The 15,455-nt window shown below is 39.1% G+C and overlaps 1 protein-coding gene across 1 annotated transcript in view; it reads right to left on the bottom strand.

Moving 5' to 3' along the window:
- GALNTL6 (polypeptide N-acetylgalactosaminyltransferase like 6) overlaps nucleotides 1–15,455 on the bottom strand; it is a 560,225-nt gene that overhangs the window by 9,890 nt on the left and 534,880 nt on the right. Inside the window, exons 8-9 of the mRNA XM_033135418.1 lie at nucleotides 14,416–14,532; nucleotides 6,461–6,610 (exon numbers count right to left, since the gene is read on the bottom strand). Coding sequence (XP_032991309.1) covers nucleotides 6,461–6,610; nucleotides 14,416–14,532 — 267 coding nt within the window. The remainder of the gene's footprint in view (nucleotides 1–6,460; nucleotides 6,611–14,415; nucleotides 14,533–15,455) is intronic.

A 15,455-nucleotide genomic window follows, 5' to 3' on the forward strand; every position in this document is an offset into this window, starting at 1 on the left:
AAATGTACTTATAAATTTTCATAGTTTAGATGTGTAATCTTTTGGATTTTTAATATACCCACTATATCATTTGTGAATAGAGTGTTTTAGTTCTTCCTTTCCAACTCTTATACATTTTAATTTCTTTATCTTGCCTGATTGTTCTCGATAGGCTATCCTGTACAATGATGAACAAAAGTGATGATAGCAAACATCATATTTTATCCCAAGTCTCTAAAGGAAAGCTTTAACATTTCACCACTAAAAGTGACAGCTATTGTGGGTTTTTGGATAGCTCTTATTAGATTAAGTTAATTTATTTCTATAGTTTATCTTCTGTATGGCTAAGACTATTTAGTCAAATGGTAAAAACTTGAGAATTCATAAATAGACCCATGGATATAAGGCCCCTTGATTATAACTTCTTGCAAGTGGGAAAAAAATGGTCTTTTTAAATTAATGGTGATTGATCAATTGGATATAAATATGAGAAAGAATCAACCATTTCTTATATTGTACACATATTAATAAAAATATTTCATGGAATTATATACCAAAATGTAGACAATTAAACAATAAAGCTTCCAAAGATGACTTAGAAGTCTACCTTTGTGACTTTGGTGTGGGCAAAGACTTCCTAAGAGGGACACACAAAACACAAATCATATAGAATAGCTTTTCATCAAGCTACTCCACAAGACAGAAAAGGCAAGTCACTGACCAGAATAAGATATTTATAATACATATATTCAACAAAGCACTTCTCTCTCTCTGTCTCTGTCTCTCAGTCTCTCTCTGTCTCTCTGTCTCTCTCTCTCTCTCTGTCTCTCTCTGTCTCTCTCTCCATATATATATATATGGAAAATAGTATATTTTCCAAATATCTCCCCAAAATAGTAAGAAAAAGCCAGATAGCCCATGTTAAAGATGATCAAAAGACTTAACAGGTCTTTCAAAAAGGCAATATCCAAAACAGCTAACAAATGTGTGCTATCACTCTACAACCACAGAATGAAAAGAGGACAAAAAGAAACTGACAATGTCAAGTGTTGACAAGGATTGTGGAGCAACTAGACTCTCATATGTAATATCTGTACTTGGCCCATATAGCTCTTCAGGCCTCACCATTTCAGTGCATACTGGTCCAATTTCCTGCAGTTGGCCAGGGTACCTGTCTTCCTAAGGGCTTTCTCTGGTGTCAACAATAGTTCTGTCTGTAAGAGCAGCAGCCCATGGGTGTCAGAGAATACACTCTGCTCCTCTCAGGAGTAATTCTAACCAGAGTCCAATTGGAGTGGTGTGTAAATATCCCAAATCCCTTGCTTTCTGATGTGTGCTCTATAGAATTTCCAGAGATCGTTAGCAGGCTTGAGCTCTAGTTCCTAGATAATATACCCCTTATTGATGCCCATCCTTTCCCATTTCATTTCCTCACTTCCTACCGAGATTTTTTGGGGCCATCTCCCAAATAAACCAATTGTTCTCAATTCTCATTTCAGGGTATACATCTGGGGAAACCCAATAAAAATGTTTACTTAAAAGAAAATGACAGGGGCCAGCCTGGTGGCTCAGGCGGTTGGAGCTCCACGCTCCTAACTCTGAAGGCTGCCTGTTCGATTCCCACATGGGCCAGTGGGCTCTCAACCACAAGGTTGCCAGTTTAACTCCTCGAGTCCCGTAAGGGATGGTGGGCTGCACCCCTTGTAACTAGCAACGGCAACTAGACCTGGAGCTGAGCTGCGCCCTCCACAACTAAGACTGAAAGGAGAACAACTTGACTTGGAAAAAAAGTCCTGGACGTACACACTGTTCCCCAATAAAGTCCTGTTCCCCTTCCTCAATAAAATCTTTTTTTTTTTTAAAAAAGGAAAAGGACATAAGAGATAGCTCTGAATGTGTGTGTGTGTGTGTGTGTGTGTGTGTGTCCATAGCCAGAGTCTACATTACTTAGGATAGATTGCTGTAGTGATGTGGTGTATCACCACGACTAGGAATATAAAAAGTGCGTGTGTCACCCACGCGGATGTAAATGTAATCATGTGGTCAGAAACTGTGCTAGAAATTTTACATGGTTAATCTCACTTAATTATCCTCCTATTATGTTGATGAGGAAGGTGAAAATCATAGATGCAAAATAACTTATTCAAAAGCACATGCCAGTGTTAGGGTGAATCAGGATGTGTTAGGCCTGACAGACAACCATTACGTTGACCAGATTGTGAAGGGTCAGGCTAAGAATTGGGAGGCGGAAGCATTTCACTTTCTATTCAGTGGCCAACCAAGTAAAGTTGTAAAATACAATAATGCAATGATCAGGTTTTGTAGAAACTCCCTCTGACTTCAGGATGGAAGAAGGGTTAGAGGGGGGAAGGACGGAGGCAGGGCGACTCTTTAGGTAGCTATTGTAATAATTCAGGAGTAAGGTGGGAAGGGCTACAACCAAGGCGGGGGCTATAGAAATGGTAAAGAGTGGATGGATTTTTGAGGTATTGGCTAGGGGAGGGGACTGACAAGTCTTAGTGACCAATTAGATGTAGGGGTTGAAAAAGAGGGAAGACAGCTTCTTGTGTTGGAGGTTGGCTGGTGATTTAAATATTTTCACCCAGGTCGCTTCAATTCATTGTTCTTATAACAGGGGTCCCCCTGGTGGTAAAAGAAAACCGAGCATGGGATTCCTTATCCTGGGTACCTGCTATTGGGGACGGACTCACTTGTGCAACTGAACAGAGGTATAAGACCATAGCATAGGGATTCCTTCTTTTTTTGTGGTGTCAAAGACCCATATCTAAAAATAACTGAAAGTCATGGGATAGAGGTGGGGCAAGGGAAATGGTGAAGATGGTCAAAAGGGACAAACCTCCAGTTATGAGATGAATAAATTCTGGGGATGTAACATATGTCATGGTGATTATAGTTCATGGTACTCTTTTGTATACTTGAAAATTGCTGAGAATAAATCTTAAAAGTTCTTATCACACAATAAAACTGTAACTAGGTGAGGCAATAGATGTGTGGCAATCACACATCTATACTTATTGTGGCAATCATTTTGCAACATATACATTATATCAAATCATTGTTACACACCTTAAACACATACAATGTTGTATGTCAATTATATCTCAATAAAGCTGGAAAAAAACTTCCTGAATAAACAACAATAACTGAGAGTTGATGGCTGAGGATAGGTCAGGAAGTGGGGCCTAATGACAATCTTCACCCATTCAAGCAAGGTAGCTTCTGGCCACCTTCCATCTCCAAGAAATCTCCACCAAGTCAGAGGGTGGTTGGCTGCTATCTGTGGTGCTGAATCCAACAGGCATGGGGAACTCTCCCAATATTGATCCGATTTCTTAAGAAATGGCAGAGAAAAGAGTAGAGACTCTAAAGCCAGATGCATCTGAGCTTGAATGTTGGCTCTGCCACAAATCTGCTAGTATCAGTTCCTTCTGTGAATTACACCTGACAGCACCTAAGTTGTGAGGTTTGAGGGGATGTGTGTAAAGCACTAGCCCAGATGCCGCCTTAGCAGTTGGAGGCGATGATGATGATTACCTTAGGAGCTTAGGAGATGACCCACTAGGTCCTCTAAGCAATTAGTAGGGTCTTCAGGATCCTGTTGATTCATGAATATGTTAATAAAAGGGGGCGGGGGCTCCAAGGCCGACTCAAAATATTGCTCAACTACGTATCTGGAAGCCCCCAGAACGAAGTAGTGCATCTAAACAGACAAGGGGGCACCCCAGAGAGGCTTCTCTCTTTGTTCTTTCTCTCTTAATGCCGTGGGAACAGTCTTTGAAATAGACGAGGGAGGAATTTTCCAAAACAGGTATATTTGAATAAGCCTGAGTCATCGACTAAGATGAGATATTTCAGAAACTTTCCATTTTGAGCTTTTGGCATGTTCCTGATTATGTATAAATACCTTGCTTGTTATATAAATACACAGTGAATATAACCTTTTGCTAAGCCATGCAGGGCCGACAGCTACAAAAAGATCTGAGAAAAGAGCCACAGCACGATTACATCTAGTGGTTCCCTTTCATAGGTCCCTGAGGATCCTGCAAAGGTTTAAAGTGTTAAAGCTGTAAGTTACCTTTTGAAATCACCACAGCCGTTTTTTTTTTTTTCTTCTCCCCAGGAGCTCTGTGTGCACATATATTAGTTGGTCACATCCATCTGTAAGCTTTTGTAGGCTGACTAATGAAAACAGCCGTGTTTTCTGGGCTTAACTGCGCCTTATTGAGTGTTCAGTCTCTCATGCTATAAATGTACAGTAATGAGAAATGGTCTGTTCGTTAGGGACCACCAGCATAGTAGGCAAATGGAAAAGCAGGGATTTCATTGATGTGCCCAGAAAGGAACTTCTTAAAGGTCAGACTATAACCATAAAAAACACAACAAAACAACTTCCTTTTTGCACCACACACAGACTGAGACATATTGGGTACCAAACGGATTTGAGGAGATTAATCGACCTATTTCATAAGGAAACCGGCGAGGTTTCCCTATTGCAGTGACCTCCTATATTATATCCGGTGCCATCTTCTTCCTAGCTGTTTTTTATTTTAAATTGTTTTGTAGAAGGACAGAACGAGTGACATTTCACAATTTTTTTCCTGGACATATAACCACAATCTGCCGGATGTGGGGGGAGGGGGGTATAATGCTGTGAGTATAATTTTAGGTGCCCCCCTCTAAGGGTATCAGCACCAGTGGGCCCCTCCCATATTGATTCTCTGTAGATTCTTCCCTTTAACTTTCTGTAATTTCAGGGACACTGACTTTACTTCAGCCACAGGATAGGCAAAGCTCATGATTAAAATGATGGGTATGACATTTTCCTCACAGTCTGGGATAAAGCTGAATTATGCCAAAGTGTAAAAAGGCAAACAGCCCACCAATTTCACTCCTAGGTATCTGTCCGGAGAAATCCAAAACTCTAATTTGAAAAAATGTATGCACCCCTATGTTTATTGCAGCGCTATTCACAATAGCCAAGACATGGAAACAACCGAAATGCCCATCGGTAGACAACTGGATTAAGAAACTGTGGTACATTTATACAATGGAGTATTACTTGGCCATAAAGAAGAAAGAAATCTTACCATTTGCAGCGATATGGATGGACCTAGAGAACATTATGTTAAGTGAAATAAGTCACAGGGAGAAAGACAAATACCATATGATCTCACTTATATGTGGCATCTAAAGAATAGAGTACATGAACAGGCTAATCAGGAACAGTCTCAGAGATGCAGAGGAAACACTGCGAGTTGCTAGGTGGGAGGGGGTGGGGATGAGGGAGAAGGTGAGGGGTTAGAAAGCACAATCGGTAACCACAAGATCGCCACCAGGACACGCAAGTCAGTCTGGGGAATATAATCAATAATGTTGTCAAGATTTTGTAGGGAATCCGATGGACACTTGTCTTATTAGGGAGACCACTTCATGGACAGTGTAGATGCCTGACCACTGCACTGTACACCTGAAGCTGAAGCTGAAGAATAATGAATGTCAACTACAATTTCATATATATATATGTATATATATGTGTATATGTGTGTGTGTATATATATATATATATATATATATATATATATATATATTTACAAGAAGCGGAGTACAGCATTAGGAATAGAGACAGTGGAAATGTAACGGCTGTGTGCGATGTCAGAGGGGTAGTGGATGGGGGGAGGGGGGTTGTCACCGTGTGAGGGATATAAATGATAAACGTCTAACTATTACATTGTTTTGTACACCTGAAACTAATCAAAAAAAAAAAAAAAAAAAGCAAACAGAGGGCATCTTCTCTCTGGCTGAGAAGGCCCCGAGCAGTTCTACGAACCTGAGGGGCACAACGGAGCCTATGAAGTACTTGCTAATCGGCAGCCAATTAAAAACCAAAAAACTTCAAAAAAGAAGAAAAAAAAAGAAAGAAAAAAAACAACACAGCTGTATAGTATCCTAAAAAGTTAACACAAGACAACCTAATGAAAATATTTAAAAATAAAAATTTAATTGCTCTTCACCAAGCCAATAAAATGTGGTTGTATATTTGTTTTTGAACTATTTTTCCCCTATCTTTAAATGTTAACTTTATCATTCTTAAAACTTTTAAATTACCCAAATAAGTCTTCCTTTGCTATACTTGGGCAGGATTTTGGCCAAATTACAAATGGGTCACTTTCTATATAAGTGTTGCAACAATTACCGTGTTCTCCTGAAAATAAGACCTAGCCGGACAATCAGCTCTAATGCATCTTTTGGAGCAAAAATTAATATAAGACCCGGACTTATTTTGCTATAAGTCTTTACTATAAGACCATCTTTGCTGGTGGTCTCCAAGTGTATGAATCAAATGTGTATACATATGTCCACATAACAATTTACATCAAACAGTGTGTTTTAAAAGAAAACGTTGAGTTAGAAAATCTTGAGCCCAGCGGTGTGAGAATACCCGCAGTGAGCTGACTCTTACCTTCCGGTATCCCCAGAGCTGGTTTCCCTTCATGCCATGGCAGTCATAGAGAGTGACTGGGCTGTTGTGTGAGATTGCATCAAAGCAGAATTTTCGGGTGTGCAGCGGCTCACCAGGTCGAATATCTTCTCTCCATCCAAAAGTAAAGAGCTAACAAAGTGAATAGCAGAAAAGCTGCAGTGAGTTTAACTTGGAGAGATCCGAGAGCAGAGAGAGTTCTGCCTTTTAGCAATTTCAATGTGTTTTGTGATTTATAAGAAAGAACCATGTGTCAGCATAATAAAGGTGCTGAAAAAAGCATGTATCATAAAGTGCTTATAGCAGTGACAGCTGCACCTTTGGCCCAGGGTGCCAAAAATGCAAACAAGTTTCCAGTTAAGTACAAAATAACAGAGAGTAGTATGAAGGGTGGAGGGAGCAAAAAGGGAAAGTGGGAAGAAGAAACTCTTCAATGAAGCTCTTCACATTCTTCATTTAGATAAAATGTTACTGGATCAAATGCTACACAGTTAGCCTAAGTGAGCAGATGAGCTGAAAAAAGACCAGGAATTCAGCTGGATTGAAGCTAGCACCTTGAAAAATTTGATTTAAATAAAAGCTAAGCTTGATGAAGTAAAGAACAGGCAAATTAATTGCCTGGGGTTGGTAAGAGTAACTCTGCATGGCAATGTAAAAAATTTGGACTGTAACTCACAGTGAGAGATACAGTTTACACACACACACACACACACACACACACACACACACACACACACAAACTTCCTCTCTCTAAATTGAAACAAGTTTCATGAACTGATATTTATCCTTACTGCATTTAATAGACTCTGATATTCCATCCAAACTTTCCCTATTTTAGTCTAGTCTATCCTATCCATCCCATTCTATTATTTAAAAAATGCTATATATGATGCTCTAAATTGTACAATGTATTAAATTAAACACACACACACACACACACACACACACACACACACACACACACTCCTGCAAAGGAAGGGTATTTTCTTGAGTTTGACCTGGACAACCACTGGAGAGGTGCAATAGGAAAAATCCTTAAGTAGGAAAATAAACTAGATGAACCCTATGATTGCTTCCAATTCTAAAATTTCAGTAAGGTCATATAATTCTTACTATAGGATTTAGGGCACGTCTGTCTGTGTGAAGTCAAACTGAACTGCAAAATAAAGAGGTGTCAAGGAGCCCCTGTTGATACAAAAGCAAACACAATGCTGAACTGTATATAGATAATATACTCCGCCCCTCTACTGACCAGGCCCTCAGTATATTTCAGTTTTTAAGTACTACACAGGAAAGAAAATGTAGAGGACATGGTAAAATTCCAGGGATGGCTAAAAAAACACAAAACAAATAAATAAACAAACAAACAAAACAACCAAAAAAAAAAAAAACCCAACAACAACGAAACCAAAAATAATTAAATGGTGGGGAAACTGCAGAAAACTTGAAAGAACTGGGGTAAATGATCTAAAACAATAAGAAAGAAACGATCTAAATCAAATATATGAAAGTTGATTGAGTAATGGCCAGTGACTATATTCTGTTTCCCCAGAAGACAGGTCAAAAGAGAATGCTTTAAATAGAAGGACAAGAGATTTTAGGTTAGGTCAGTTATGAAGAACTGTGTAATCTCTTTTCCTAGCTTTTTTTTTTTTTTTTTTTAAATATGATTGGCCTGAAACATTTTTAGATTCATTCAAATCCTGGGCAGGGTAGTAACTTCTCACAGAAAAATGTTTATTCAACACATCTGATTTTGATCACTCCCTTCAATGCAGAACTCACTGAAATACCATGCTCCTGTTATCTTATAACTCTATCGTGCCCATGTCCCTCATCTTTTTTTCCATCTCTTCAACAGAGGTGATGCTCGGAGTTCTCCCTTGGTTCCACTGTCCTTGTACCTTCTCTAGTTGGTCTTTAACATGTTCAGTTCAACTCTTGACAATATACTGATAACTCATCATCCTTGTTCTGTCTAACTCTATGTAGGATTTCGCAACTGCATGTCCCATGGTCATCTCATATTCAACATACTCTAAATTCAATTGATTTTCTTACCTTCTAAGCCTGTTTCTACTATTTTTAGTCGATGTTCAGATCATTCAACTTGTCAACGTGGGTGTGTCTTTAATTCTTTTGTCTCCCTCACTCTCTTCATCTAATCAATTACCAAGTCTTGCCATTTTTGTCTTTTAAATATTGCTGGAAGTATTCCCTTCCTTTCTATTTCCACTACCATTGCTCGTAACATTTCTTCTCTGGACTACTAAAATGACCTCCTACTTAGTTTTTTCCCCACCTTCCTTTTTAAATTCCTTCCACTCTCTCCCTCCTCAGTATCCAGAGAAGTGTGTCTGAAATGCCTATTTGACTATGTTATCTCTCAACCTAAAAATCCCCCAATATTTTCACGTAACCCTTAGAGAATAAAATTCAAATTCCTTAACATATAATGAACCCTCCACAATCTTGCCTTTGCCATTTCTTCCCCAGCTGTGTGTCTTCCCTTGAGCTTAGGTTCCAGCAACAAGAAAACAGCTGCAGTCCCTTGCACTAATCAGGCTTTTCCCTTCTGTGACTTTGCTCATGGGTGTCCCCCTGGTTGGAAGGTCAACACTCACCAGCCAACCCAGTGAGTGCTCATCTTTCTTTAAGATTCAGTTCAGCTTTCCATTCACCCAGGCGGCCTTCCTCTTTGAACCCTTTACTTTTCCCCATGCCTTAATTTATTTCATCATGATTGTCCATTTACATTTCTGTATCTCTCGTGAGACAGTGAGATATTTAATGGCAGGAATCATATTTTTTTTAATCTTTGTGTTTCCAGCACCCAGAACAGTTCAGAATAAATGGCCAATAAAATTTCTACCAAATAAATGAACACTTGCCATCATTATATTAACAGAAAGTGTATTGAGATAACTGTCAAATGAATAAATTAGTCTTTTTAGTCCCTCAAATGAATTTGTGCTGTTTGTTCCTAATTACAACAATATCAACCATAATTATTATTTTTAAAACTTTCAACTTCAGTGATTCTAGGCTTAGTTACCTATTACTGGAAAAGAAATGTCCTGGCCTATAAGCTTGCCATTAGCACTGACTAAATCTTTATTTTATTCAAATATCAAATTTCCTTGGTACTATAAACAGTCCAACCAATGCAGAAACCAGTGGCCTTTACTGGTTTATCTATTTCTCTTTGTCTCTCTCTCTCTTTTTGTTTTTTATGCAGTAAGTCCTCACTTAATGCCATCGATAGGTTCTGTGACTTTAAGGAAAATGACATATAATGAAAGCAATTTTACCCTAGGCTAATTGACATAAACAAGAGTGAATTTTCTACAGCATCTCATCAATGTTATAATAAAACAACATTATTCGAGGACCTGCTGTTCTCTTACAAGGCCAGAGCTGAAAGGGACTGTAATTATTACCTAGCACATCTCTCATTATATGGTTGAGGAAAATCAGGCCTGCAGAGGTTAAATGGCAGAGGTTAGAGACAGTTTTTCTTACTTACTACTTTTTTATATTTTATTTAACTAACTTTTTAATAAATGGATCTCTTAGGTCCAAAAGAACACCTGTGCTATAGCAAACGTATGCAAATTTGTATCTTGGACAGATTTATTTATGCATTGTCACAATTGTATCTCAGGACAGCCTTAGGTGACTTTTATTTCTTGTTTCTAGGTTTGTTGTTATAGTACAACAATCATTCTTAGATTTGTGGACTGATTGTTAGCCTGTAGTCTTCAGTGTTTTATTTATTTATTTATTTATTTATTTATTTATTTATTTATTTATTTATTTATTCATTCATTCATTTATTTATTTATTATTATTAATCATCATCATCATCACCACCTGGTTATCACTTTCCTGCATCCCACGTGACGCATCTTTGGATTATATCAATGTTTATTCTTCTGCATCTACCATTAGCTAAAATTTTTCTCTCTTACATTTTTGAAATGCTTTCTGTTGCCATTTATCTTATCCTAATGGCCATGTCAAACCAATCAAGCATTGAGTGTTTCATTCATTAGGCACACTGTTGTGTGTGAAATCTTGTCAAAGCAGAAGCAAGCAGACATATGAAAGCATTGTCCTGTTTGCTTTGGGCGACGTTATTATGACATGCAGAGTTTGTCTCCTACCCCTGGGCTGTTCCTTACTGACAGAAGAATTTAGATTTCACTCAGGATTACTGGATGATAACTTGAATTTTTTCAACCTCAAATCACTCAGTTTTGGAATAAATTGATGTTAATTTCTCTATTTCCTTCTTTTAAGTTATACATCTAAACATAGATTCAGAATGATACGTAACTCATACTTTTTTGCTTTCATATTATCGCGATACAGTAGCCTGCATCTGTACTGTATTGTATGAATAAGCTCACTGGACTTGGTATTGCAAACGGACTTCTTATCTTAATCTTGCTACCTTGACTTGAGATGGAAAATATTTTTCTCTCTGTGGGTAGTGATATTTGATTTCACCGTTACATGGTTGGCAGAAATCTGAGATGGTGCACGTTCCTTCTTCCTATTTGCACCCATCAGTGTGCTCTATCCTGAGAGTGAGATTGTGTGTCCCAGAATCTGTCCTTTCACTACATGCAGTGACCTGCTTCTACCTCTTCACACATCTCCTCTCCAGGTCTCAGAAAGGGAACATTTGTCTGCTTCCTCAGGCAGTGCTTCCTCCCCAGGATGAGATCAGAGCCTGCTGCCTGGCCAAACAGCCACAGAGTGCTCCTCCTCTCCTCTCCTCTCCTCCCCTCCTTTTCCCTCCCCTCCCCTCCTCTCCCCTTCCCTCCGCTCTTTTCAACTCTCCTCCCCTTCCCTCTGCTCTCCTCTCCCTGGGACTCATAATGGTGGCTAGGGAGTATTCTTCCCAGACCTACAGTCTTACTACGGTCTAATTTTAGTTTTCTTTCTTGGTCCCTAAAGGAAACTGAAAGCCAGCACACAATGCTATAGTGATATCACACAGCTAAATAGATGGCTCTGGAAAGATGAATCACACTCTTGCTTCCTTCATAGAAGCTAAATTAGTCATCACTGGTGTTCTGTAACAAAAGACATTTTTTTTTTATAAAGGTGCTTCAATGGACTCTCATTTATTTCCCATATAACTATTGTGTTTATTCATTTGTGTTTTATTTTTGCCATTTTTATTTTAAAAGGGATCATTTCAACCCTAACAAGTGCCCCTTTGGTGCTCTTTGAATGCTTTCAAATCAAAAAGAATATCTATAATTTTCTTGTCGTAATATACTTCCTTTCTTATTCAGGAATTTAATCTAAATGTGGACGAATGAGTGCCAGTTCTTGTAAGTTACTGAGTAATATATTGAACGAAGCTTACAGCTAATTACTAGAAAACAAAGCAGCTTACAATGTTTTAACCTCCAAGTCAATACATTTATGGTGATGCATATTTCAAATATGATTCATTTTTCACCTCCCATCAACCTGTTTAATCTTCTGTAGCTCTGTTTTCAGAGTCTCTAGAGATTGGAAATCTTTAACGAGATTTATTAACTGGTCTCTTTAGTTCCTCTTAGGTAGTTGTCTGCTTGTCTAGTACTGCCCTCTGCTGACTATTTCTTGAATTACATGCCATAGATTTTTGCAGTTGTAGCCTGGGGGGTGGGGTGTGTGGGGGAAATGAACCAACAATTTTTAAAGTGTATATGCCATATAGTTGGTTTTATATATATCTATATAAATATATATACACGTATATATATATATACATATTTACACACACACATACATATTTTCAGTTGTCTAAATCTGCAGTCCAGAGCATATTTCATTCTAGAACATTCCAGAGGATAGAAATATTAAACTTGATTCAGGCATTCAGGTATGCATATTTCATATCAACCAGCTGGCTAGGTGCGTTTTCTGATTTGGCTGAATAGAGGTGGTCGAGAGGAATTTAGCCCTACAGACAAAGATGTTCCTTATAGTATGCTCTTTTTCTTTCTCTTTTTGAAAATATCCTTGTCCTCTCTAGATGCCAGTCTTCCTGATAGGCCTCTGAAGCCTTCTCTCTTGCTCTCAGGCTGAAGTCAGAATTGCTTCTTGGAGGTAACAGGCCAACACTATTTCTCACATCCCTGGTAACATCCCTTGGTGCTCATAGAAAGAGGTAGGAAGAGGAGGCAAGTCAGTTTTTACTGACATTTCATTCCTATCAGTAAATCTTGGAGTTGCAGTCTTCTTTAAAGCCCATCTGATAAGCGTGCACACACTGCAGGATGTAGTCCAGTGAACGATAAACAGTATTTGGTGTTTGGCAGCTGCTTTGGGCCTGACAGAGGTTTCTAATTTGGTATTAGTATACAGCGCTCTGTGGGAAGGAATTCTGAGAAGGCAGAAAGTACATTTACTCCGCACCTACTACATGGGCAAGATGTAATATCACAGGCATTACTTCTTCTCATAATAACCCTGTTTGTGAAATGGATACGACTATCCCTTTTAAAGATGGAGGAACTATGGCCTAGAAAGATTTAACAACTTCACTAGGATACACATGTTAAACTGGCTGAAATCCAGGTTGGCCTGATTGCAAGGCCCACGGTCCTCCTAGAACACCGCTAGTCTGTTGGGGGAGAGTATAAGGATCAGATTACCAGCAAGGTGGGGGGGGGGGGGCGGTGTTGGTTCCGCGATTGCGTTGGGAATTTGGCTCACTGCTGCTTTCCTAAATGTAGCTGCTCTCCACTGTGATGCAGGCTGGAGGCAGGAGAGGAAGGAACAGGTGTGAGGGACGTGCCACCATGCTGACTCTTCGCACACCTGAACACTGGAATATCCTAGGCTGGGGACAGTGGGTCTTTACTAGTTTAATAAATAAGATAGATGCCCGAGGAATATAGCGAACAGAACAGAACTAATGCCTTACTGGAAACTGCTTGTCTACTACTTGGTTTCCATAAGAGAGGCATTAAGGAGCATTCTGGGGAACAGAAAACACAGGCATCCGGATGTACTATCCTGAATTTGGAATATGTCCTTTTGCAGAGGGAGAGAGGGATGTAGGATGGGGGAAAAGGGGTTCAACGGTATCTGTAAATTTTATTTAAAAAAACCAATATATGGCAATAGCTGTAGGTAGTTGTTAAATTTGCATGACATGTACACAAGTGCCTGCTACACTATTTTTTATAGTTTCCTATTTGAAATATTTTATAATTAAAAATTAAAACACGGAAACAGGGCAAACTTGGTTCTACCCACTATCTCTTGTCTCTTACAGGTGACACAGTGTGAGGAAAGCCCTTACAAGGACTATCTAGTTTCAAAGCGGGTCAGGAATCACACCTCACTTCATAAATTGAGCTGCACTGAAATGTTTTTAAATCAAAAACAAGAAATTATTTTAACGTAGCCCATGAAATCCATGTTGGGGTATGATTCGCTCAAAGTTATCCTTCATGTGTAAGATTACAAACTACTACAACAACAAGAAATGTATGTAAAGTATTCAGCCAGAGGGGAAAAATAAGATTAGATAAAGTCACACAAACTTCTAGAATAAACAAAGAGTTTTTCATTAGAACCACGGAATTTAGTTGGAGGAGTTCCACAGCACTCTACAGGCTTTACATGGTTTGAAAACCATCATTCTGGGAAAGGAAATATAAGCTTAGGGTCACAATCACCATTCCTATTATCCTTTCTGTTATGGAAAGCACACTTTTATACATTATCTCAATGATCACAACTGCTCTGAGAAGAAACAGAAACAAAGAAGTTAAGTGCTTCACTTAACTGCAGAGCTGGTTGGTGACAGAAGCAGGACCTCACCGCAGGTCCCACATATCCCGTCTGACATTTGTTCCCACTGTGTCCCTCACACCTGCCTCAGCCCCCCAAACTCCCATGACTTCTGGGAGCTGACATACCTGTTCATGAGACCACGTCCTTTCAGAACCATCCTTGACGCAGATGTCCAGCCTTAGCTCGGTTCCTGTGGCTCCGTGCTTGCTGTCCACACAGAGATTGGCTGCCACATTTCGAATCTGTGGAAAGAAGAAAGGATGAGCTTGACGCTGTTTTTTATTTTACCCCTAGCTTCTGACAATGCTAGTACAGATTCTGTAGTTGTTTTTTTTTACATTACATGGTTATTGAACGTTGCCTTAAGTCCATGTGGAATTTATGGAGGAAAAAAACGACGAAGTAAATATAACATGGTTTGGTCTACGTGTAAAAGAACATGAGATGGCTGAACAGGGAAACTGCAGCCACAAAGGAATGAGTGAAATGCAACATTGGGAGCAGCATCAAGTTCATGACTTTTGTAAAACGGGAGATTTTTTTCCCTTTTCAGATAGTTCTTCACTTGGAATTAGTTACGGTCTTGCTGAAAAGCTTCTTCTGCCATTACCACATCTCTCCTGGGACAGAGATCTAACACAAGGCAGGTGATACAGGTGAAGTGTGCGAGGGGACTTTGTGAATCACCAAGTACTGCATGGCTCTGCACAGGATATGGGGACCTTATGGTTTAGTTTGTCTGGACGGTCTTGGTTTACGCCTGGATGATAAATTAAAAAGGTCACCCTGGAGTATTCGTAACATAGAAAAGTCAGCACTATTGGTGCAATACAATACCAAATCAAGATTCTCTGCGTAAACTCTGAACTTCGAAAAGTTGCAGAACGAGAAAAAAAATGACTGGTAATTTTTTTTTTTTTTACGATTATTATATTAACACTGATACAAGGAACTAAATAGTTAGGGGTGGGGAAAGGGTGGACTATGAAGAGTATCAACGGCAGAAACAGCAGCAGAAAGTTTGGACATAGGCGTGTCCCTTTGTTGAATCTCCCCCCCACCCCAATATCTCACCAATTCTCCTGCTAGCATCAGATCCCGTAGTAGAGCTGGATGTTGTTTATAGTTTGTTACTTAGGTGTATATGCTTAGATAAGCCCAATTG

The sequence above is a fragment of the Rhinolophus ferrumequinum genome, chromosome 18 (genome assembly GCF_004115265.2).
Source record: "Rhinolophus ferrumequinum isolate MPI-CBG mRhiFer1 chromosome 18, mRhiFer1_v1.p, whole genome shotgun sequence".
Classification (NCBI taxonomy): domain Eukaryota; kingdom Metazoa; phylum Chordata; class Mammalia; order Chiroptera; family Rhinolophidae; genus Rhinolophus; species Rhinolophus ferrumequinum.